General features: G+C 37.8%; 1 protein-coding gene across 1 annotated transcript in view; it reads left to right on the top strand.

Annotated features, from left to right (window-relative positions):
* PTPN4 (protein tyrosine phosphatase non-receptor type 4) overlaps positions 1 to 26,992 on the top strand; it is a 223,898-nt gene that overhangs the window by 131,795 nt on the left and 65,111 nt on the right. Inside the window, exons 10-12 of the mRNA XM_047772185.1 lie at positions 4,119 to 4,207; positions 19,658 to 19,721; positions 23,256 to 23,428. Coding sequence (XP_047628141.1) covers positions 4,119 to 4,207; positions 19,658 to 19,721; positions 23,256 to 23,428 — 326 coding nt within the window. The remainder of the gene's footprint in view (positions 1 to 4,118; positions 4,208 to 19,657; positions 19,722 to 23,255; positions 23,429 to 26,992) is intronic.

The following is a 26,992-nucleotide window of genomic DNA, read 5'->3' as shown; positions in this document are numbered from 1 at the left end:
AGAAACAAGCTAATTACATCTTTAAAAAAAATTTATTCACTGGAATTATTTTAAAGGGATTTACTTCTTTTCTTTTACTATTTGATTATGCAGTAGTGCAAAGGGAAGGTGTTCCTTTTGTTTACCCAGTTTGCATAGTATGAATTGGTTCTCTCTTGTCCTAAGAAGATATACAAATATATATGTTATATGTATAATTTTATATATATATATATGCTTTTTGTTTTTTTTTTTCCCTTGACCATGGCATGGGGAAGTTTCAGGGCCAAGGATCAAACCCATGCCATAGCAGCAACCTGAGCCTTGGCAATGACAATGCTGGATCCTTAACCTTAACCTTTTGAGCCACCAGGAAACTTCTACAGATTTATATTTTAAAATGATGATTATGAACTCAAGGATTAAAATTTTTTTATAAATATCAATATATTATATTGAATTCTTTTCCTTTATGAAGCTCAGATTGTCCCATCTCTGGCCTCTGGAGTCTCTTCCTTTGTTCCTTAAACGCTTTTGACTTGACCGTTATAGTTTTGAAAGCTTCCAAGCTGTCTAGTATTTTCATTTATTTCAGGCTCATCTTGTCTATTTTCTGCCACAGACCTGGAATCAGCTCTTTCTTTAAGAGGCTCTGGTCTCTTATAGTGGAAAATAATATCAACATCCCAATCTGGGTGTTAAGAATGCTCATTTCTACTGGTTTTGTCATTGTCTTTAGGCCTTTGAGTGTACAGAGTTGGAATCTGTATTTGTTTCCTCAGATCTTTTAGGAGACTCAAGGGATTCTATAAGTCTCATAGTTAGTTTAATCTCGTACTACATTTAAAACAGTATTTGTAATATTAAATCAATTGTTACTGAAATAGTTTAAAAAATTTTTGTAAATACTATCGTCTTTTCCCCTGATTTTTTTTCTATGGTTGCTCTAAATTTACGTTGTCAAAACATATAGCCAGTGCATACTGTAATCTCTACCTTTTAATCATCATTTGTTATTAGTTCCATAGGTAACCATATAAAGCTCAGCACAAAAGTCTTTACAGTCAGAGATTATATGAAACATATTCTCTAGTAGTGTGACTTGGCTAAGTGTAAGCATATGCCCATCAGAAATCAGTTAAATACTTACTTGAAAACTAGGCTCTGTGAAGGAGGGTGAAATGATATAATGGTTTATTGATGCTGAAAGTATGACCACAGGGTGGGGCTGATCCAAGAACTCTTAGTTACTAGGCCATGATGAGATATATACAGAATTGAGAGATAGAATTATACATTTATGGCAGTCTGACAACAAACATGGGATTGGTACATTTTGCAAAGGTATTAATATCTGACAAATCAGAAATTTAAACAAAGCAAATATAACTGGTCCTTTTCACTGTTTTACATGATCCCAGCTGTTGTCACACCTAGTAGTAATTTATTTCAGAAAAGTAGTTTAAAAGACAGATAAAATCTATGAAAGAATCTTGTAGGTGTGGGCTAAGGTAGTTTTCATAGAAAAGATATACTTGATCTAGTCTTTGGTTAGGTTTGATTTGATTCATCAGAGAGACATGAAGAAGGCATGAGAACAGCATTAACTAAAACACGTAACTGTTGGTACACAAAACTGGCCTGATGGGAGGCAGGTTTTTACTAGGAAACCTAGTAACAGGGGAAATGAAATGGGTTGGGGTGGTTGTTGAAAGGCCTTCAATGCCAAGATAAGCAGTGAAGACATTTTTCACAGATGACAGATCCTTCCATTCCATGTCTGCATCTAAGAACACTTTGCTACTTAGGTTCTGGTAAAGAAGAGAAAAAATGAGCAGATTAAACAAGTCAATATATAATATAATACTAGGTGGTAATAAGTGATAAGAAAAGCAAAGGAAGATATTTTAAAATAAGTTGCTAAGCATGAATTTTTCTGTACATTGAAATTAATAGCATGTGTATCCATGAAGGCCATAATACTTATTTTCTTGTGTTATCTTGCCCAACTCTGGCAATACCTTGGTAACTGCCACTATAGTCTTGCTAACTGTAATTTGAGAACTTGAGTTTCTAGATATCCCTGAAATTTTTTTAACATGTTTTTCTACCAACATAGCAGCTTGATTGCTTTACATATTCATTGAGTTTTATATCTCTTTAATGGTATAGGTTCTTCTCAAGTGCTTGGTGATCCATGGCTGTGTACTTCTTTTTGTGTTTGTGAGTCCTAGTTCACTTGGTTGTGTGTACTGTTTGTCTTTACCATAGCCTGCTTTGGATGTAGCAGAGGAGGGAGGGAATGTATGGCCAAGTAGAATGTAGAGTTTGGGGTTCTCCATCCCTTCTGGGGGGTCACTGCACTTCCTGTCCCCAGTATTTACACTTGCTATTTTAGACTGGCTGCACACATTTCTGCGTCCTCTAGCTTGGTCTAGATGGCACATGATTGCAGGGTTGATAGGAGTTAATTACCTTACCTGCTCCCTACGTGATCCTCCTAATGGGAATTTGAAGGTTCCCCCTTGATCTGTGGTTTCCTCTAATTTTTCTTCTCTCCATAAATCTGATCTTACCCACTTTGTCTTTACAGATTCCTCAAAATGTCTGGTCCATATTCACATACCTTTAGTGATATGAATTGTTTTTAAGTGTTACAGATGTTTTTCTGTTTTCATATATCTTTGAAGTCTTAGGTTGGAAGCAGAAGAGTAATCAGAGCATTATTAAGTCTGCCATCTTGTTTCAAACTTCTAATTGATGTCCTTTAAAAAATGCTTATAAGGGAGTTCCTTCTGTGGCTCAGTGAGTTAAGAACCTGACTAGTATCGTGAAGATGCAGGTTTGATCCCTGACCTCTCTCTGTGGGTTAAGAATCCGGTTTTACCACAAGCTGTGGTGTAGGTTACAGATGTGGCTCAGATCTGGCATTGCTATGGCTTTGGCATAGGCCAGCAGCTACAGCTCTGATTCAACCTCTAGTCTGGCACTTTCCATATGACGCAGGCATGGCCCTAAAAAAAAAAAAAAAAAAATGCTTTAAGACTCTGATAATAGTGTGCGGCTCTGCTGGTTGTTGCTACACAATTCTAGCAGCCAGACAAATTAATATACACTACTGTGTTTAGCCACTTACTATGTATTAGCTTACCTAACAGGTTAATTTAGTAATATTTCATTTAATTAAAAATTGTTAAGACTACATTTTAAAGATTTTTTTCCCCCTAAGGAGACAGTTGTAAAATCTCGATTTTGTTTTCACAGTTATTTCTGTCTTCTGAGGGAGTGAGTGGTAGGGGATAAAAGCCTTATTGGGATACAGGTTTGCCTGTGGTATGTTTCAAATCAAGAAGCAAAACTGTTTCAAGGCTGATTAGCCCCTGAGGAAAGTTGTATTTCTCCTCATTCTCAATAGTACAGGTTAGCTATTCAGGTTGGATCTGTCAGCTTGAAAATTCCTACATATTCATCAAAGTACGAATCAGATTTTCTTCTCCGGAATCTTCCAAACTCCAACAGTTGTTCTCTGCTCTACACTCCTATAGTTTTATTTATTTATTTATTTATTCTGTTGTTGTTGTTGTTGGACCCTGCCTGCAGCACATAGAGGTTCCTGGGCCAGGGATCAAACCCATGCACAGCAGTGACAGTGCTGATCCTTAACCCCCTGTGCCATAAGGATACTCCTTCCATGGTGTTTTTATTGTATTATATTATAGAATTCTCATTACATTGGAAATATTGCTTTATCACAAGTTGCCCTTCACCAAACTCTGAACTTTAAGTTTTACTCATTTTTGCAATCCTACTACCATATTTTCACCTTATTTACACAGTGATTGGATCTTAATAGTTTTAGAAATGGAAGGATAGATACTAACTTATCATACTACAGATGATAAACTATGGGAGATCATTTTTGCTTTAGATTAGTGAATTTTAATAATGCAGTATTTAAGTTGATTTGAAGTATGTCTTTTATTTTTATGAGGTAACAATTACCATATGGATTTGTAAGTATAATGCAGTTATCTGTTGCCCTTGGTAATGTCACATTGTATAAAAAATGAATCATATTTTTAAAGCATATCTTTAACAGTTAAAGCTGTTTCAGTTTTGCCATTTTCTCTTTTTTGAAGGATCAAAGTAACAATGAAATTATGATTGGAGTAATGTCAGGAGGAATTCTGATTTACATGAACAGAGAACGAATGAATACTTTTCCATGGTAAGAACTTCCATTGATACTTTTGCTTTTACCATTATATTACCAAATATAGTTCACATTAAAGGAAGTGGTTGTTGAACTGTTTAATGTTGTCATACAACTTTATCACCCTTACTTGGAATCTACCAGAAGATACCAAAATAATTGAATTATCTATCACAAGAATTTCTGAAGCTTAAAGAAAATACTACTTTGCAAATTTTTCTCTTAGTCTTTAGATTTATATTGTAGAATAATAGCTAATGTCATCATGTTTATAACTTGAACCATGCTAATTGGTTTGAATATAATCTATTTAAATGCATTCGGTGGATGCTAGCTTGTTAGTTACAACATGGGTGTGGTTGCTGCAACAGAGACCCATTATTACAGTGGTTTAAATTGATGCTAGAAGAGTATGGTGGCTACATGAGGTTTAAAACTTGTGTTTCTTTTGTCTTGCTGCTCTACTGTCCTTAGATGTCCTTATCCTCATGTCTAGGATGACTCATCCACTATCACTTTTGTATCCCAGAATGAGCATGAAAAGTAGCATCTGCCACTTCCCTTTAAGGGGTAACTTGAAAATAGTAAAAATCATATTAATATCCCTTGTGTACATATCATATAAGTAACTCAGGTTTTTAAAAATAAACACAATGTTTCCTTTTGGGGAAGAAACAAATACAAAAGAAGTACATTCTGTTAATAATGTTTCTCCTTCTAACTACTAAAAAGAGTTGGTCTTGATTTTTCAATATCTGTGGTTTTTATTTAATAGGTTTTGGTAATTAGTCACTCTTATAGCACTTTGGTAAGCTATTTTTTTAGAAAATTGCCATAATTATGTTAAGGAAATAAAGATAAATTTCCCCGATAGGTCACTATCTAGGAAAACTTGAAATATAAAATAAAAAATTGAGGAAATAGGAATTCTTGTCGTCGCTCAGTGGTTAACGAACTCAACTATTTATCCATGAGGATGCAGGTTCAATCCCTGGCCTCTTTGCTCACCAGGTTAAGGATTCAGTGTTGCTGTGAGCTGTGGTGTAGGTTGCAGACATGGCTCAGATCCCGAGTTGCTGTGGCTGTGGCTTAGGCTGGTGGCTACAGTTCTGATTCAGCCCCTAGCCTGGGAGCTTCCATATGCCACGGGTGCAGCCCTAAAAAAAAAAAAAAAAAAAAAAAAAAAAGGAAAAAAAACTGGAATAAATTCATCAGAATTAAGTATTTTTTGCCTTCCAGAAGATACTCTAAAGAAGATGAAAAGGCTAGACACAGTTTTTTTTAAATATATATTTGATAAAGGACTTATCAAAAAAATAAAGAACTCTTATAGCTCAATAATAAGAAAGACAACTTGATTAAGAAGAATAGGCAGGAGTTCCTGTTGTGGCCCAGTGGGTTAAAAACCCAACTGGTATCTATGAGGGCGTGGGTTTGATCCCTGGCCTTGCTCAGTGGGCTAAGGATCCGGCATTGCTGCAAGCTGCGTTGTAAGTCTGGGGTACAGCTCAGATCTGACATTGTTGTGGCTGTGGCCTAGGTCAGCAGCTGCAGCTCCGATTTGATCCCTAGCCTGGGAACTTCCATATGCCACAGGTGCGGCCTTAAAAAATACAAGAAAAAAGAATAGGCAGAGTTCCTGCGGTGGTTCAGTGGGTAAGAATCTGACTGCAAGAGTTCCCTCTGTGGCACAATGGGATTGGCAGGGTCTCTGCAGCACCAGGACTCAGGTTCAATCCTTCACCCAGTACAGTGGGTTAAAGGATCCAGCATTGCCACAGCTGTGGTGTAGGCTGAAACTGTGGCTTAGATCTGATTCCTGGCCAGGGAACTCCATATGCTGCAGAGCAGCCAAAAAAGGGAAGAAGAAGCCAAAAAAAAAAAAAAAAATCCGACTGCAATGGTTTGAGTCACTGAGGAGGTGTGAGTATGCTCCTTGGCCTGGCACAGTGGGTTAAAAGATCTGGTGTTTCCACAGCTGTGGTGGAGACCACAGCTGCAGCTCAGATTCAGTCCCTGGCCTAGGAACTTCATATACCATTTATATGGGTACAGCCATTTAAAAAAAGAGAAAAATAGGCAAAATATGTGACTAGGTGCTTCCACCAAAGAAGTTATGCAGATGGCAAGTAAGTACATGAATAGATGCTCAGTCATCAGTGAAATGTAGATTAAAGCCACATGAACTGTATTACTGTATACCCACTGGAATAGCTCCAGTTAAAAAAAAATGATAATACCAAGTGCTAGCAAGGAAACAGAAGACCTAGAAATCTCACATATTGCTGATGGGAGTGCAAACTAGTAGACCAGCTTTGGAAACCAGTTTGGCATTTCTTAAGGGTTAAACAGATTTACCATATAATTTGGCAATTCTATTCCTAGATATTTGCCTAAGAGAAATGAAAACATTAAGTTCATATAAGATTTGTGCACTGTGTTCCTAGCTGTATTATTCTTAATAGCAAAAAGACAGAATTCCAAATGTCCATCAGTCAGTGAAAGGACAAGCAGATTGTGGTTTATCTGCACAAAGGAGCAGTGTTCATCAGTAAAAGAAATTAGCTGTTTGATACACTAAGCAGTATGGATGACTCTACCCTCAAAACGTTATGCTGAGTGTAAGAAGCCTGACACAAGAGATGGTGTACCATTTGTTTCTATTTACATGAAATTCTAGAAAACACACGTTGTAGAGACAGCACAGCACTGGTTGTCAGGGAGTAAAAGTGGGAGGAAATGACTGACTACAAAGGGTGCCAAGGGAACATTTTCAGGTGATGAAAATTGTTACATGATGACCTTGGTGGGTAGGAGTTATACAACTGAATACATTTGTCAAAACTCATGGACTTGCTCACCTAAAATTGAAATACTTCATTTTATATATGAATTATACCTCTCTAAAGTTCATAAAAGTAAACTAAAGATCATTTAGTATTTGATCTCACATCTTTTAAATTCTTCCTGTATAATTCAGTTGTGTCATATTTAGAGGAGAATACAAAACAATTCAAGACATGGTTCTTGCCTAAAAGTGAGCACATAAAAATTAGTTGCCAAATGTAATAAAAAGTTTATAAATTAAATGCTTTATAAAAGATAGTTATTGTTGGTTTTCTTAATGGTAAATGTGCATCTTCAATTTTAATACATTTCTGATTTTACTAGTTTACATTTTATGTAAATGTCAAAATCAAAATAAATTATTTTGAGATAATGTGGGTTAAAAAGATTATCTAAATTTTTTTATGTTTTCAAAATTCTATATTGTGTATATATTTTTTATTTTTATAAAATAAGGATTCTATTTGACAAATTACTTTGAAAACACCAAGATATAATCTCTCTGGGGAAAATTTGAATGACCTCATGATATTTGAGATGGTTTTTAAAGGATGAACAGAAATTTGCTCAGTGAAGAAAAGACGTAAAAAGGTATGTGTGTATAGAGATGCCAATCAGGAATTCTGAGTAGAGGCAACAAACACTTGCAGAGGCTTAACAGTAAGAAGGGACAAGGCTAGTTGAGGAAATGATGGGATATTTGCTTGATTCCTTTTTTGTTTGTTTTTGATTGCTTTCATTGAGGACAGAAGCAAGGGGGCAAGAATTTAAGATGATGTCTCGCTTAGGAGAGAAATTGGATTCAGATTGTGAAGGATCTCATATATTCCATATGCCTAAGGAGTTGATATATTTCTTTATCAGTAAATATGCTCAAAGCTAGTTTTATGTTGAGAAATAGAACTCATATTTCTACATCTTTATCATACAGGTTAGGTTTAAAAAAAGATGTAAAGGAGTTCCTTTTGTGACTCCATGAGTTAATAACCCACCTAGTATCCCTGAGGATGTGGGTTCATTCCCTGGTCTTCCTCAGTGAGTTAAGGATCCTACACCTGGCTATGGGGTAGGCTGGCAGCTGCAGCTCCGATTTGACTCCTGGCCTGGGAACTTCCATCTGCCTCAGGTGTGGCCCTAAAAAGACCAAAAAAAAAAAAAAAAAAAAGAAGGAGAAAAAGGTAGGAAGAAACATCATTAGGAAAATGAAAAGGCTCAGAGATAGTTCTGGTTGCTAGTCTAGCAGGTAAAGACTTTGGAAGTTGTCGCCCCATCCTCACACACACAAAAAAACCAAAACTGAAAAAATTCAAAATCAACAACTCTTTTTAGGTTTCTCAGAGAATTGAGGACACAGGGCATACTGCAGCTCTGAAAACTGGAGAGACAGATGAATACAAGGAGTGACAGCTTACCAGGACTAGAAGCCACTGCTGCTGCAGCAATACTTACAGGGTAATTGACAAATTGCTGGAAACTGAGCAAAGACTAGCCTGACAGAAACTCCTGGAGGCCCTGCTTAGAAAGGGTACGACACTTTCATGAGTTTTAATACCAGCCACTCCACCAGGTTCCCAGGGAGAAGACTGGAGAAAAATCCACTTGTGCTCTAGTGGGCGGGGGGTGGGGGTTGAGCAGGAAAGTAACCATCTTGAAATATGCTCAGAGCTTCCTGTTCTCCTTAACAAAGATCTGTTTTTACCAACACTTAACCAAGATGGGTCTTACCAGAGCCTACCCAAGGTGGGGCAAGGGCAGTACCCTTTTCCATCCCTCTCTGTACTTCTTGTTTCAGCTAAGGATGGAGTGAGCTGAAGGGCACTGAAGGTCGAAGCCAAGAGACCCAGACCGCCACACCACTGAGATTTCATCACAGGATTAAAGACCAGTTCCTCTCCAACCCCAAACTTAACTGCCACATCGGCAGGGTTCCTGTGTTATAACAGAGAGTTATCATGCAAAGAACTGCAAAGTGCAGACTAAGAAGAAGTCTCTAAAATCCAAAGACATTTTAAGAGAGACAAAGACAAGGATAGTAGAGGAAAAAGTAGCCTCAAATAGCTACTCAGAAACTGTTCCTTTGAAATGGTCACAATTTTATAAAATTCGTTTCTAAAGAAATTCGTGCCCAGGGCACTGTTGAAAATAACAGAGGAGTTTTATAGCTGGGTGTGGTATTTGAAAAAATCGGATGACTGGTACCATTGTCATCTCAGCATTATTGTGGGCAAACCCAGAGCCGTGCTTTCCTAAAGAGCAACTTCATGCAGAAGGGTAAGGGAGGTTAGGGGATAAATACAGAGTTTGTGAAAGTAATCTACCAAATAGTGATAAGCTGGGAAGTTGAGAAACAAATACTTAGACTCACTACGATGTAAAACTTCAGTTCCCAGAAAAATATTATAAGACATGCAAAGATAGGAGTTCCCGTCGTGGCGCAGTGGTTAACGAAGCCAACTAGGAACCATGTGGTTGCCGGTTCGATCCCTGCCTTGCTCAGTGGGTTAATGATCTGGTGTTGCCGTGAGCTGTGGTGTAGGTCGCAGATGCGGCTCGGATCCCGTGTTGCTGTGGCTCTGGCGTAGGCTGGCAGCTACAGCTCCAATTAGACCCCTAGCCTGGGAACCTCCATATGCCGCGGGAGCAGCCCAAGAAATGACCAAAAAAAAAAAAAAAAAAGACATGCAAAGATAAAGTATGACCTATACACCTGAAAAAATACAAGAAATAGTTGTAAGTATACACATGCATAATAACTCAGTCTCAAAATACATGAAGCAAAAAATAAGGAAAATAAAGAATATTCTACGGTTATAGTTGGAGATAGGCACATATCCCTCTCAGAAATCGAAGCTGACAACACTTATGACTTCAACCCAGCCAGAATCCAGATTGGGAATTGAACCCACAGTTTTTTAAATTAGATGCACTCACCTGGTGTCTGGGCTTATTGAAGTTCAGGTTCTTTTTGTCTCAGCACAGAAGGAGTTCAGCCAGAGACAAAGTGATAGGCAAGAAGTAGATTTATTAGGATAGGGAGTTCCCATCGTGGCTCAGTGCAAATGAATCTGACTAGCATCCATGAGGACACAGGTTTGATCCCTGGCCTTCCTCAGTGGCTTAAGGATCCGGCGTTGCCATGAGCTGTGGTGTAGGTCACAGATGCAGTTCGGATCCCGAGTTGCTATGGCCGGCAGCTGCACCTCCAATTTGAACCCTAGCCTGGGAACCTCCATTCGCCATGGGTTGTGGCCCTAAAAAGACCAAAAAAAAATTTATTAAGATAAAACACTTGAGAGATAGATACAAGTGGGCAGGCAAAGAAGTGTTTGGTGGGCTACATTAGTATAATCCTAGGAGAATGGGGAGGGAAAAAAGACTGCCTCTTCCTCTTTCTTTGAAGGGCCCATAGGGCTTCCATCTTTAGCTCCTCCTTTTTAACCTGTAAGAGAGTGTTTGACCCTATGAGGTCAAACTAGCACTGTCATGGTGCTTATTCATATCAGCAGAGGGGCGACTACATAGGCTAAAATATGTTGCATCATCATAGGTCTCCGTATAATGAGGGTCTCCTACTTTGGAACATCATTTTCCCCTTAAATTCCTGTCCTTGGTCCTAAGGTCTTGCTGAACTTGAATGCAGGCCTCATTTTATCTTTCATTTAATGACCTGGGGCATATCTCATGCTTTTATTGATGCTTTTGTAATTAAACATGCTTGCTTCCTTCTGATGGCTTTCCTGAGTGATTATTAACTTCCAGTGGTCTCCCCAAATTACTTAGGTTTCCCTCTCCCAATTGGGACTTCTACAACTACCTGTGTAACTATCCTACTCCATCCCTACAATTAGTAGTTTTGAAAATCAACACAAAAACTATACAATAAAAAAACAGCTTGTGAGTTCTCTTGTGGTGCAGCAGCTTGGATGCAGGTTTGATCCCTGGCTTGGAAACGTCCATGTGCTATGGGCATGACCAAAAAAAAAAAAAAAAAAATCAGCCGAATAGATTCAAGCACTATCATATCTCTTGATTTAATTGGTATATAATACTATGATTAGTAACAGCATGTTCCTTTTAAATGTACATAGTACATTATTTTAAATGTACATAGTTTATTAGGGCTGCGTCCATGGTATATGGAAGTTCCACAGCCATGCCATGTGGGATCCAAGCCTCAGTGGCGACCATGGCAACGCCAGGTCCTTAACCCACTGAACACCCATGACTTATAGCTAAAAGCTTGTTTTTCTTAATCCCTTTCACCTATTTCAACTTTGCCAGCACCCCCACGCCCCTCTGTCAACCACCAATTTGTTCTTTGTATCTGTTAGTCTCTTTTTTTCAAAAAATTTTAATTATAGTTGATTTGCAGTGCTGTATCAATTTCTGCTGTATGGTGTATCTGCAAATCTCTGTGTTGTTCGGTTTTTTAGATTCAGCATAAAAATGAAATCATAAGGTACTTGTTTTTTGTTTCTAGTTATTTCACTTTTCCTAATACCCTCTAGTCCATCCATGTTGCCACAATTGGCAAGAGTTCATTCTTTTTTGTGACTGAGTAATATTCATGTTATGTTGTTTCTGTATCTTGGCTGTTGCAAATATTGCTGCAGTGAGCATGGGGGTACATAAATCTTTCAAGTCAGTATTTTCATTTTCTCGGATAAATACCCAGAAGTAGAATTGCTGGATCATTTGGTGGTTCTGTTTTTAGATTTCCATCCATGGTATATGGAAGTTCCACAGCCATGCCATGTGGGATCCAAGCCTCAGTGCGACCTACACTGTAGCTCATGGCAACGCCGGGTCCTTAACCCACTGAGCCAGGCTAGGGATCAAAGCTGCATCCTCATGGATACTAGTTGGGTTTGTAACCCACTGAGCCATAATGGGAACTCCAAGGTACCATACAAATTTGATGATTTTTTGTTGTTGTTCTATTTCTGTGAAAAATGTCATTTTTACTCCTCGTCTCTCACATTTTGTTTTTGCTGTCTTTTTATTTGTGTATCTCCTAACTAGTTATTGTAGTTATAGTTGATCGTACACTTTTGTATTTTAACCATCCTACTAGCTTTTTTAAAGTGGGTGGTCTGTTGCCTTTACTGTATATTTGCGTTTATACAGTAGTGAGATTGTTTCTTCCATATATTTTCTTATTTCTAGTTATGGTCTTTAAAAAAATTTTAAAGTATAGTTGATGTACAATAGTATATAAGTTATAGGTGTATAATATAGTGATTCACAATTTTTACAGGTCATATATTCCATTTATAGTTATTATAAAGTATTGGCTATCTTCTCCATATTGTATAATATATTTGAGATGTATCTTCTGTAGAGAGCATATAAATGGAGCAGGGTTAAAAGAAGGGTCTATCCTGCCAATCTTTGGTTTGAGTTTTTAGTCCATTGACATTTAATGTTGTTATTGATAAGCTAATGCCATTTTGCTAGTTTTCTTTGTGTCTTATCTCCTTTTTTCCTCCATTGCTACAGCATGGTCTTTTGTTTTAAGTAGATATGTTCTAGCCTGTCATTTTAATTCTGCTTATTTTACTATATTATTTTGTGTTTACTTCTCTTTTTAAAATTTTTTGTCTTTTTTAGGGGCACATCTGTGGCATATGGAGGTTCCCAGGATATGGGTCGAATTGGAGATGTAGCCACCAGCCTACACCATAGCCACAATAACACCAGATCCAAGCCACGTCTGAGACCTACACCACAGCCTACAGCAACGCTGGATCCTTAACCCACTGAGTGGAGCCAGAGATCTAACCCATGTCCTCATGGATACTAGTTGGGTTCATTTCCGCTGAGCCATGACTGGAACTCCTGTGTTTATTTCTTAAAACAGTTGTCCCTTGATATCTGTGGGGGATTTATTCCAGGACCCCCTGCATATATTGAAATCCGCAGATATTTAAGTCCTTTACACCTGGGGTTCTACATCTACATATGGCGAGCCAACTGTATATTTACTGAAAAATATGTGCATATAAGTGGACCTTCACAGTTCAGACCCATGTTGTTAAAGGGTCAACTGACATTCCCATGGGAGTTTACCTATAACCATTTAGTGGAGGGTAAATAGAAACTCAGTTTTGGTAATACATAGAAACTACTCCTGTATAGCTCACTTTCCGTTCTCCTTCATACTGTTGTGATACAATTACATTTTTTATACAATATAAGCCTGTCAACACCATGATATAAATGTTGTTTTATGCAGTTGTCTTTTAAATCAGGAATAAAAAAAAAAAAAGACTTAAAATTCCAAAATAAAATTATACTGTTTTTGTTTTGTTTTGTTTTTGCTTTATAGGACCGCACTCACAGCATATGGAGGTTCCCAGGCTAGGGGTCCAATCGGAGCTGTAGCTGCTGGCATATGCCATAGCCACAGCAACGCAGGATCCAAGCCGCATCTGGAACCTATACCACAGCTCACAGCAATGCCAGACCTTAACCCATTGAGCAAGGCCAGGGATCAAACCTGCAACCTCATGTTTCCTAGTTGGATTCATTAACCACTGACCCACGAGAGAACTCAAAATTATACTGTTGTTTATATTTAGCCATGTAGTTACCCTTAATGGTAGTCTTTATTTATTCTTGTGGATTTTAGTTATGATCTAACATGCTTTCATTTCATCTTTAATCTTATTTTCTAGGACAGATCTACTGACAAATTCTTTTTTTTAAAATTAATTAATTAATATTTATTTATTTTTTGTCTTTTTGCCATTTCTTGGGCCACTGCTGAGGCATATGGAGGTTCCCAGGCTAGGGGTGAAATCGGAGCTGTAGCCGCTGGCCTGCGCCAGAGGCACAGCAACACAGTATCCGAGCCGAGTCTGCGACCTATACCACAGCTCACGGCAATGCCAGATCCTTAACCCACTGAGCAAGGCCACGAATTGAACCCGCAGCCTCATGGGTCCTAGTCGGATTCGTTAGCCACTGAGCCACAACTGGAACTCCAACAAATTCTTTTTGTTCATCTGAATATCTTAAATTCTCCTTTAAGTATTGTTTTGCTGGATATTCAGTTCTTGTTGATTGTCATTTTCTGTTAGTAATTTGAATGTGTCATCCTCTGTCTCTGACCTTCATGTTTCCCAATTAATGTAATTGATGTAATTGAGGTTCCCTTGTATGTGATGAGTCAGTCTTGCTGCTGTCAAGATTTTCTGTGGTTTCTAACAGTTTAACTGTGATGTATCTAGATGTGGCAATTTTCTATTTGTATTATTTCTTTTATATTTATCATTTGACATTATTCTGCAAAAAAGACTTATTCCCTCCCTCACCTAAAAAAATTAGTATCAATTTAGATATGTGGATTCTTATTTTATTTAGAATAGTATCCATTGTTGTTATTAATTATTTTGAAACTTAAATTTTCTCATTTGGCTGGTGGGAGCCCCTTTTAATTGCCTCTCATGTTTTTCGATTTGTTCCCATCAGATTTTGGGACTTCTTTACTTAGTGGCACAAGACGTTTAGCCTGACCTTGTATTTTCCCTGCCCCAGCTCTGAAATTAGCCAGTTCTCCCAAGGAGTCCTGGTTTCTTTTAGTGTGGATTAGTTTATAGGGCATTATGTACGTTCATTGTTATTGGACTAGGTTTGCTTCTAGGTTCTAATAGTGGACAGAGATAGCAAATACATATAAATTTAAATTTTTCCAGAGTTTTTTTTTTCTTTTTTGGCTGCCCCACATCATATGGAGTTCCTGGGCAAGGGATCAGATCCCAGCCATAGTTGTGACCTAAACTGCAGCTGCGACAACACCAGATCCTAAACGTACTGAGCCAGGCTGGAGATTGAACCTGTATCCCAGCATTCTCAAGATGCCACCAATCCTGTTGCGCCACAGCAGGAACTCCTAAATTTTTAGACTTTTTTAAAAATTAAAGTATAATTGATTTACAACATTGTGTTAGTTTCAAGTATACAGCATAGTGATTTGGTATTTTTGTAGATTATCTTCCATTATAGGTTATTACAAGATAAATGGTTATAATTCTCTGTACTATACAGTATATCCTTGTTGCTTATTTATTTTATATATAAGAGTTTATATCTCTTAATCCCAAACCCCTAATTTGTCCCTCCCCCCTTCCCACTCCCGTTTGGTAACCACAGTTTATTTTCTGTACCTGAGAGTCTATTTCTGTGTTGCATATACATTCATTGTATTATTTTTTAGATTCCATATATAAGTGATATCATATGGTATTTGTCTTTCTCCATCTGACTTATTTCACTTACTATGATAATCTTTACTGCAGTCTATATTGCTGCAAATGGCATTATTTAGTTCTTTTTTACGGCTGGTTAGTATTCCATTTTTGTATATATTCCACATCTTCTTTATCCATTCATCAGTCAATGGACTGCTTCCATGTCTTGGCTATTGTAAATAGTGCTGCAGTGAACATTGGAGGGCGTGTATCTTTTTGAATTATGGTTTTCTCCAGATATATGCCCGGGAGTAGGATTGCTGGATCACATGGTTTTTCCATACGTAGGTTTTTTTAAGGAATCATTCTTCATACCATTCTTCACAGTGGCTACAGCAGCTTACTTTCCCATCAATAATTCAAGAGGGTTCCCATTTCTCCATATGCATTCTTAGAGTGTTAATGAGCCTAGGCTCTTGAATCATGAGCTTCACAGGTGTTTCACAGGTGGGACAGGATGGCTGGAGTGGGATGAAATTGGGTTTTCCCTTCCACAGGTCAGTTAAGCTTTGGTTGACTAGTTTCCTCAAAAGGCACACCTTATTAGGCATAGAGTGCTCTGACCTGTTTTTTTGGTTTTTGTTTTTGTTTTTGTTTTGGTTTTTCCCACTGTACAGCAAGGGGATCAAGTTATCCTTACATGTATACATTACATTTACATTTTTTCCCCACCCTTTGTTCTCTTGCAACATGAGTATCTAGACAAAGTTCTCAATGCTATTCAGCAGGATCTCCTTGTAAATCTGTTAAGTTGTGTCTGATAAGCCCAAGCTCCCGATCTCTCCCACTCCCTCCACCTCCCATCAGGCAGCCACAAGTCTCTTCTCCAAGTCCATGATTTTCTTTTCTGTGGAGATGTTCATTTGTGCTGGATATTAGATTTCAGTTATGAGTGATATCATATGGTATTTGTGTTTGTCTTTCTGGCTCATTTCACTCAGTATGCGATTCTCTAGTTCCATCCATGTTGCTGCAAATGGCATTATGTCATTTGTTTTTATGGCTGAGTAGTATTCCATTGTGTACATATACCACATCTTCCTAATCCAATCATCTGTTGATGGACATTTGGGTTGTTTCCATGTCCTGGCTATTGTGAATAGTGCTGCAATGTACATGCGGGTGCATGTGTCTCTTTTAAGTAGAGTTTTGTCCGGACAGATGCCCAAGAGTGGGATTGCGGGGTCATATGGAAGTTCTATGTATAGATTTCTAAGGTATCTCCAAACTGTTCTCCATAGTGGCTGTACCAGTTTACATTCCCACCAACAGTGCGGGAGGGTTCCCTTTTCTCCACAGCCCCTCCAGCTCTTGTTATTTGTGGACTTATTAATGATGGCCATTCTGACTGGTGTGAGGTGGTATCTCATGGTAGTTTTGATTTGCATTTCTCTTGTAATAATCAGCGATGTTGAGCATTTTTTCATGTGTTTGTTGGCCATCTGTATATCTTCTTTGGAGAAATGTCTATTCAGGTCTTTTGCCCATTTTTCCATTGATTGATTGGCTTTTTTGCTGCTGGGTTGTATAAGTTGTTTATATATTCTAGAGATTAAGCCCTTGTCGGTTGCATCATTTGAAACTATTTTCTCCCATTCTGTAAGTGGTCTTTTTGGTTTCTTTTGGGTTTCCTTTGCTGTGCAAAAGCTTTTCAGTTTGATGAGGTCCCATGGGTTTATTTTTACTCTAATTTCGATTGCTTTGGGAGACTGACCTGAGAAAATATTCATGATGTTGATGTCAGAGAGTGTTTTGCCTATGTTTTCTTCTAGGAGTTTGATGGTGTCCTGTCGTATATTTAAGTCTTTCAGCCATTTTGAGTTTATGTTTGTGCATGGTGTGAGGGTGTGTTCTAGTTTCATTGCTTTGCATGCAGCTGTCCAGGTTTCCCAGCAATGCTTGCTGAATAGACGTTCTTTTTCCCATTTGATGTTCTTGCCTCCCTTGTCAAAGATTAATTGACCATAGGTGTCAGGGTTTATTTCCGGATTCTCTCTTCTGTTCCATTGGTCTGTCTGTCTGTTTTGATACCAGTACCACACTGTTTTGATGACTGTGGCTTTGTAGTATTTCTTGAAGTCTGGGAGAGTTATGCCTCCTGCTTGGTTTTTGTTTCTCAGGATTGCTTTGGCGATTCTGGGTCTTTTGTGGTTCCATATAAATGTTTGGATTGTTTGTTCTAGTTCTGTGAAAAATGTCCTGGGTAATTTGATAGGGATTGCATTGAATCTGTAGATTGCTTTGGGTAGTATGGCCATTTTTACAATATTGATTTTCCCAATCCAGGAACATGGAATATCTTTCCATTTCTTTACATCTTCTTTGATTTCTTTGATTAAAGTTTTATAGTTCTCGGCATATAGGTCCTTTACCTCCTTGGTCAGGTGTATTCCGAGGTATTGGATTTTGTGAGGTGCAATTTTAAAAGGTATTATATCTTTGTATTCCTTTTCTAATATTTCATTGCTGGTATGCAGAAATGCAACTGACTTCTGAATGTTAATCTTATATCCTGCTACTTTGCTGAATTAATTAATCAGTTCAAGTAGTTTTGGGGTTAAGTCCTTAGGGTTTTCTATGTATAGTATCATGTCATCTGCATACAGTGACAGTTTTATCTCTTCTCTTCCTATATGGATGCCTTTTATTTCTTTTGTTTGTCTAATAGCTGTGGCTAGGACTTCCAAAACTATGTTGAAGAGCAGTGGTGAGAGTGGGCATCCCTGTCTTGTTCCAGATTTGAGTGAGAAGGCTTTCAGTTTTTCCCCATTGAGGATTATATTTGCTGTGGGTTTCTCATAAATGGCTTTGATTATGTTCAGGAATGTTCCCTCTATACCCACTTTGGCGAGGGTCTTGATCATGAATGGATGTTGGACTTTGTCAAATGCTTTTTCTGCGTCTATTGAGATGATCATATGATTTTTGACTTTTTTTTTTGTTAATGTGGTGTATGATGCTGATTGATTTGCGTATGTTGAACCATCCTTGTGAACCTGGGATGAACCCAACCTGGTCATGGTCTATAATTTTTTTGATATGTTGTTGGATTCGGTTGGCTAAGATTTTGTTGAGAATTTTTGCATCTATATTCATCAATGATATTGGGCGATAGTTTTCTTTTTTGGTGGTATCTCTGCCTGGTTTTGGAATGAGGGTGATGGTGGCATCATAGAATGTCTTTTGGAGTATTCCTTCTTCTTCAACCTTTTGAAAGAGTTTAAGGAGGATGGGCACCAATTCTTCTTTATATGTTTGATAGAATTCACCTGTGAAGCCATCTGGTCCTGGACTTTTATTTGTAGGGAGTGATTTTATGACCTCTTCAATTTCATTTCTAGTGATCGGTTTGTTCAGTTGGTCTGTTTCTTTTTGATTCAGTTTTGGCAGGCTGTAAGATTCTAGAAAATTGTCCATTTCTTCCAGATTGTCAAACTTGTTGCCGTATAGTTGTTCATAATATTCTCTTATGGTTTTTTGTATTTCTGCTGTATCCGTTGTGATTTCTCCTTTCCCATTTATAATTTTGGTTATTTGGGTTCTTTCTCTCCTCTTTTTAGTGAGTCTGACCTGTTTTAACATGGTTCCTTTTCCTCTTTCCCTGTCCGAAACCTGGGGTTATTTTTCTCCAATTATTACTGTCAGAATCTGGTTCAGCTTCTAGAGATAAATCTCACATTACTGTGAGGTCTCCCCAGGACTGGGTTCTCTTGGCGTTTTTAACTCTTGGAGTTGACCACGCTGGGGCTTCATCAGTTCATAGAGGGTTCCACTTTCCATTGCCATTTCCCTGCCCAGCACTGGCTCCTCTAGCAGTGTCTGCCCCTCATCTCTTCTCTCCTGAGCTCTGATTCCCTGTGCTCCACTGGTAGTTTCTTAAACCTTGGGGGTAGCACTTTACCCTGTATTCGCTCTGCCCTTTCTTATGGATCCAAGAAGGGTTGTTGATTCTTTAGTCTGTTGGGTTTTTCACTTATTGCTAGGATGGAGGGATGATTTTCAAGCTCCTTACATGCAGAACAAGAAACCCACTTGCAGTTTAAAAGAGTGAATAACATCACTGATATTCTTGAAATTTTAAGCTGTGATAGGTGTTTTTATGTATTTCTTTAGATATAAAGTTGGGAACTGTATGGTTCACAGCTAGTATTCTGATAAAACTTCACATAGTTGAGCATATAAATTCTAATTGTTTTTTCATGAAGCTCCAAAAAATTTAGATTCTTTATATACTTTATATATGTATATATAATTAAATAGTTGGACATAACCAGATATACAGTTAAAAGATTATTTTTAATTTTTGTTAATGTTTTTGTCTTTGTTCAGTATTTTAAACACTCTGATTCATTTTCTTTTTATCCAGGTTGAAGATTGTAAAAATTTCTTTTAAGTGCAGACAGTTTTTTATTCAACTTAGAAAAGAATTGGTGAGTATTAAGCTAATACTTAATAATATAAATTAAATCTTTTAAGAAATAAGTAGTCACTCATGAAGTTCCTATTGTGGCCCAGCAGCTTAAGGACCCAAATAGCATCCATGAGGATGCAGGTTCAGTCCCTGGCCTCACTCAGTGGGTTAAGGATCTGGCGTTGACACAAACTATAGCGTAGGTCGCAGATGCAGCTTGGATCTGATCTGACGTTGCTGTGGCTGTGTTGTAGGCTGGCAGCTGCAGCTCTGATTCGACCCCTAGCCCAGAAATTCCATATGCTGCAGGTGTTGCCCTAAAAAGTGGGGAGGGGGGATAAGTAGTCATTTATGACAGTATTTTAGTATGAGTAAAAATGTTACTAAGAATGTTGATAACTGTCTACTTAGTTAATTCACATTTTATGACAAAGTATTTCCCTGCTCTTTCTGTGGTTCTAATTTGAAGTTATTCTAGGTGTCCATTCTGCTGTCTCTTGAGCTTATAAACTGACCTCAGTTGTTCATTGTTAGTCCTCAGGGTCCATTCATGAGGGAAGTAGTAACTGAGCATTTTTATGTTCTTTTTCTTTTCTTTCTCTATCTCTCTCTCTTTTTTTTTAAACTAAGTCTACAGCATTTCCTTTTGTACAGACATTTTAGGGAGCCTGAGTGTTTAATTTTGTTTTTAATTCATGAACATGTAGTATATTTCCTCCCTTGGTTGGAGTGGTAATGTCTTTTTTTTATACATTAAATACAACACGTTGAATTATCTTAGAAAGTGCAATGTGGGAAAGACTTTCACCTTATAAATGGTTTTATCTATTTCATCAAATTAAACTAACCTTATCCTTTGATTTACAGTATTAGAAATATTGACAAATTAGTGCACATATATTTGTATATGTGTATAAAATGTGTTTCAGAAACCTTAAAAATGTACTTGAATCAAATGCTTTTTATAGAGAATATTAGTTTACTAAGTGACCGTGATTCATCATTTATACTCAAAATGTAGAAGTTTTTTGTTGAAATAAAGCAGACAGACATTAAGCGTTGTGCTTGGTAAGTAATGTAATATACATGTTATTGTGTAGACCATTACTACCACCACCCCAGACGCTGCTGTTATTGCTACTGGAGCTGATGCCCTCTCGCTGCTAACTCTCCCAAACCCTTATTATTATTCTCATTCATATCATCAGGAATTAGTTTGCTTTAAACAATGAAATCCTACAGAATGTTTTCTCTTTTATCTGCCTTCTTTCCCTTAACACCGTGAGACTCAGCTGTGTTGTTTCACATAGCAATAGCTTGCCCCATTGCTCTGTGGTATTCTACTGATTGAATATGCCATAAATAAGTTATTCATTCTTACTATGTTAGTGGACAGTTTTGCCATTTCCAGGTTGTGGCTATTGTTACTAATGCTGTTAATGAACATTCTAGTATATGTTTCAGTGAAGTTTAGAGGAAAAAATATAAAATATAAATCTTTTCTGAAAACTAAATAACATTTATTTTATTTTATTTTAGTCTTTTTGCCTTTTCTAGGCCACTCCCATGGCATATGGAGGTTCGCAGGCTAGGGGTCGAATCTAAGCTGTAGCCACCAGCCTGCGCCAGAGCTACAGCAACTCAGGATCCGAGGCGTGTCTGCGACCCACGCCACAGCTCACGGCAACGCTGGATTGTTAACCCACTGAGCAAGGGCCAGAGATCGAACCCACAACCTCATGGTTCCTAGTCGGATTCGTTAACCATCGTGCCACAATGGGAACTCCTAAAAATTTTTTTAAATCAAAAAAAGAAAAGAAAAGATCTATAACTTGGGCCTGTGTTAAAATTCTGCATGCTGCAGGCACGGCCAAAAGAAAAAAGAAAAAAAGTAAAATAGCCCAGAATATGTGTATAATGCACACACATACACCGTGTCCTTTGTTGTACATTCAACCTAATCCAGAAATATGCTAGTGACTTGAACAAATACTTCAGAACTGAGGATATACTCATGGCAGTAACATGAAAAGGTGTTGAACCTCCTTAAACATTAGGGAAGTACAAATTATAATCAGTGTGACAATTTTACACAACCACCAGAATAGTGTAATGAAAAGATTGATAAGCCGGTGATTGGGGAATTTGCAGAGCATACACTGCTGGTAGGAGAGAGCATATATTGATCTAATCGTTTGGGAAACTGTTGGGTGGTGTCTGCTAAAGGTGAACACCTACACATCTGTGATCCAACAACAGAAATTCGCACATACGCACGTCAGACAAAATATAGGATTATACATAGGAACAGTATTTTTACATCACCAGGCTGGAAACGTCAAATGTCTGTCAATCGTAAATGGATAAATAAGCTATGGTCTATTCATGCAGTAGACTATAATGTAGAATGAAAATAAGTTGATTCCTGCTTTACAATTACATGAGTAAATATAGAAACATAACACAGAACAAAAGAAGTCAGACCTAAAGACATACATGTGTAGTACATGTACATAAAGTTGAAAAACATTTGTAACTCAGCTCTGATCATAAGAGTCAGAAGAGTGATCATATGTGTGAAGGTAACCTGGTAGAAAGGGAAGAAAAGGTTACACACGTGCTGCTAACAATCCAGTTCTGGATCTGGTTTGGGGGTGCGCAGCTTGCATTATTAGACCTATCCACTTAACAACATGTGTGTCTTGCTAAATATAGTTTACCTCTGTGAAACTATTTATTTAAATCATAGTTTGTGACAAGTTTTTATTTTTTATTTTATTTATTTATTTTACATTTTAGGGCCACATTTACAGCATATGGAAGTTCCTAGGCTGGGGATCGAATAACAGCTGCAGCTGTAGGCTTATGCCACTGTCACAGCAACACAGGATCCAAGCCACATCTGCGATCTTTACCACAACTCATGGCAATGCTGGATCCTTAACCCACTAAGCAATGCCAGGGATCAAACCTGCATCCTTATGGAACTCTTGTGACATGTATTTAAAGAAGAATTCAAGAAATCCAATAGGAACTCTTGTGACATGTATTTAAAGAAGAATTCAAGAAATCCTTGTATTCTGCTGTTGCTTACTTTAAAAGCATGCTTTCAAAGTAGTGTTCAGAAGTGCTGAATGTTTTTAATTATTTACAACCTAGACAGATTTATAAATGTAAAGATTTTGTTGAAAGGTGTGTTGATATATCTTAAAGTTTAATCTGTGGGCTGGGATTATATTTTGAAACAATTATAGCTAGTACCTTTTGAAAACAGATGTAGATCAGTTTTTAGATTTGTTTCTTACTGTGTAAGAAAGTACAGTAAGTAAAGTTCTAAAGTAAAGTTCGGACAAATTGTAATATTTCTGAATGAGGTCCACATTTTGCAAACCTTTCTATTTGTTTTACTGCTGTTTTATTGGATAAGCTAAAAAGATGGTAGAAGAATTAGTGTTTGTAAGGCTAGAATATTTATCTGTAAAAAGTAAATTAAATGGAACATTAGATCCTGATATTTTCATGATTTTTTTCTGTGTTTTGTCATTTATTACAGCATGAATCTAGAGAAACATTATTGGGATTTAATATGGTGAATTACAGAGCATGTAAAAATTTGTGGAAAGCATGTGTAGAACATCACACATTCTTCCGTTTGGACAGACCACTTCCACCTCAAAAGAATTTTTTTGCACATTATTTTACATTAGGTTCAAAATTCCGGTACTGGTAAGTATTGCTTATGCTGTGACGCTTTACTGTTAGATTTTTCTTCCCTTTAAAATAAAGGTCCAGTTTATTGAACCATAGAGTCACTGTTACTCATACTTACTTCCTGATTCAAAATCTCCATGGAATGTGGCCCCTTTTTCTGTATCAACACCAAGTTCTGTAGATGCTCATGACATAACTAGACTTCTGAAACCTGTCCCATTGACTATATTCCAAGTCATTCTTTTCTTTTTTTTTTCAGGTCATTATTTTCTAAAGTAAATCAACCATGTTTAATTATTTACAGTCCACTTATGTTATAATTTCTATTATGTCTTTGTTAGGTATTTACAAGAAAACTTTTTTATGAAGAAAATATTTACATGTGGTCAGAAAATATTTGTATTATAAACCTCAAGCATTTATAAAACAGCATAAAGCATAGTACAGGATAGAGTGTTACTCTCCAGGGCTCTTCACCTCCCCAATCAGTAGAAATTGCTAAGAAGCCAGACAGGAAAATTCAGGCAAAGCTTTAGAGGGCCCCTGCTGCAGCAAACAATAGGTTCCCTTGCTTGCTTGCTCTCCAAGGTGGGAGGGGTGAGCTGGTTCCTCATATGGGGCGAGGGTAGGGGATGATCCACGGGTAGGCTAGAGGGGTGGCTTAGGTGGTCTGCCCACCCTTTGGTGGTGGTGTGTGCAGGGGCCATGTGTAGAACCCTGTTTTTGCTAATGACACCCAGCTTTTGCTCTAGGCTCTTTGGAAGTGGCAATTGGGTTCTTTTAGGTTTTTTTATATCTTCTTATCCATAATTTGCCCCAACTGGGCATGCACACAGTTATTTTTAGTCCCTTATAATAAGTTTCTTTGTATTTGGTTGCTTGAAATGTTTGTCCAGGTACAAGCACTGCAACTACTGCAGCAAAGGGTCCCAAGTCCCAGTTTGTCTCAATTTATCATTAAAAATGCATCTGCCCACCACCACCAAATAAGTAGTAAAAATAGCCCAAAAATTCAGTAGCAGCACTTAAATAGAATTAAGGAAATTATAATCATAAAAAAGCAGACTCTTAAAGTGACTTGATGTCATGTTTGACTCCTCTGTCACTGTCCTAAAAGCATTACTGAGAAAAGTAACGTGTTGTTACTTGCAGATTTAAAGGTAATAGAGAGTGAGTATGAGATCAACAGAATCAAGGAAAGAAAAATCAAGAAGCCTTACGTATTGGTACTAAATCCCAGCAGGGACAAAAAAAATCTCCGGTGAGAGAACAGTACAGACCATAATGGTATTCCCTCAACAAACTTAATTCCTAACTTAAATGTCCACCAGGGTTTTTATACAAGAAGGCCACTTGAGCAGATCTCTTTCTTCCCTCTGTCCTTGAAAATATGACTTCCCCATAAATATACACACACCACTTCACTTAGGCAAGAAAAAATTAATAGAATGTAGTAACCAACCTTTAACTGTAATTCGCACCAGTCTCAGATGAAAAAAAATCAGGTAATTTACCCAAACTCTACCACAGCAAACAAAATCCAGTCATAATGATTATAAATACAAAGGACAGGTAATCCAGTTTGGGAGAAAATCATCCCTGAAACACAATGAAATTTCTACTTAGATACTAATTTAAAAAACAAACTAGGAAGAACCATCTAATAAAAAAAATACATGGGGGAGGTAACACTTGCCTTTCAGGCTCTTATTGCCTTTGGGGAAATATGGACCGAGTCAGCTTTTACACTTTTAAAACAGTTTTTTTTAAGGTATAATTGACATACAATAAACTAGCATGCTTAAAATTTAAAATTCAGTGTTTGGAGATACATATACATGCATGAAAATCCATTACCACAATTAAGATAGCCAGCATATCCACTGTGGAATTTTCCTCATACCCATCTGAAAACCCCTTTCTCCCATGTATCCACTGGTCTGCTTTCTGCATCTATAAATTGGTTTTTGCATTTTCTAGGATTTTATATAAATTGAAATATGCATAGTACATATTCTTTATACTCTGGTCTCTTTTACTCAGCGTAATTATTCTGAAATTCATCCACGTTTTCTGGATTGGTGGTTCATTTCCTTATATTGCAGAGTAATATTCCACTGTGTAAATATAACACAATTTAACCATTCACTTAATTATGGATATCAAGTGCGTTGTTTCTCCACTTGTGTTGTTTCTGGGTTTGGGCTATTACGAATAAAGCTGCCAGGAGCATTCATGGGGAAGTATTTGCATGGACACTTGCTTTAATTTCCCTTGGCTAAATACCTAGGAGTGGAATGGCCAGATCCTATGGTAGATGTATGTTTAACTTTGCAAGAAACTGCAGTTTTTTTCAGTGTACTTTTATCATTGTATATACCCACCAGCACTGCATGAGACTTCCAGTTCCACCACGTTCTCATCAGTGCCTTCTGTTATCTTTTCAATTGACCAGTTTTTCTGAAGGGCACATAATTTTGATGAAGTTCAGTTTACCAGCCTTTTCTTTGCGTGGATTTTTCTTTGATGTCATATTTAAGAAATCTGACAAAGATCATTCCTCTGCTTTCTTCTAAGTGTTTTACAGTTTTAACTCTTATTTAGGTCCATGATGTGTGTGGAAGTAATTTTTGTATATGATGTAAAGTATGGTTTGAAGTTTGTTTTTTGCTTGTGGATGTCCAGTTGCTTCAGCATTTTGATCTCAGCTCCAGCTCTGCTGGGCAGGGAAGGGAGAGAGGAAGGGGGAAGACAGTGGGAGAGCGAGCACTGAGCAGAGCACCGGGAGAAGGAGGCCGCCCATGGGAGCCAGGAGACGAAGTGTTCTCAGGTCACTTGGCCACAGAAATTTTTTTTGAAAGTTTACTTACATAAAAGACAGATGCAAAAAAATTTACAATCATTCAGGAGATGGGATTAAGATGGCAGAATAGAAGGACTGGAGCTCAACTTCTCTCCTAAAATCAACAAAATTTACAACCAAGTGCTGAGCAATCTTCAACCAAATGGACCGGAAACTTTCAAAAAGATATTCTACTCGGGAAGACAAAGAGGAGGCCTCATCAAGAGGTAGGAGGAGCAATTATGCAATATAAGAAACCCCATACCTCCCAGATGGGAAGCCCCACAGGGTGGAAAGTAACTGTTTCACAGAGACTCACCTACAGGAGTGAGACTTCTGAGCCCCACATCGACCCCCATGTGTGGGGATCTTGCACTGGGAGAAAGAGCCCCCAGAGCATCTGGCAATGAAGGCTGGTGGGGCTTGTGCACAGGAGCTCCACGGGAAACGGAGACCCCATTCTTTTTTTTTTTTTTTTTTTTTTGGTCTTTTTGCTATTTCTCTGGGCCACTCTCACGGCATATGGAGGTTCCCAGGCTAGGGCTCGAATTGTAGCTGTAGCCCCCAGCCTATGCCAGAGCCACAGCAACATGGGATCTGAGCCTCATCTGCAACCTACACCACAGTTCACGGCAACGCTGGATTGTTAACCCACTGAGCAAGGGCAGGGACCGAACCCGCAACCTCATGGTTCCTAGTCAGATTTGTTAACCACTGAGCCATGACGGGAACTCTGG

This window comes from Phacochoerus africanus, chromosome 3 (assembly GCF_016906955.1).
Source record: "Phacochoerus africanus isolate WHEZ1 chromosome 3, ROS_Pafr_v1, whole genome shotgun sequence".
Lineage (NCBI taxonomy): Eukaryota > Metazoa > Chordata > Mammalia > Artiodactyla > Suidae > Phacochoerus > Phacochoerus africanus.
Note: the sequence above shows the minus strand (reverse complement) of the source record. Positions and strands in the feature narration are given on the sequence as shown.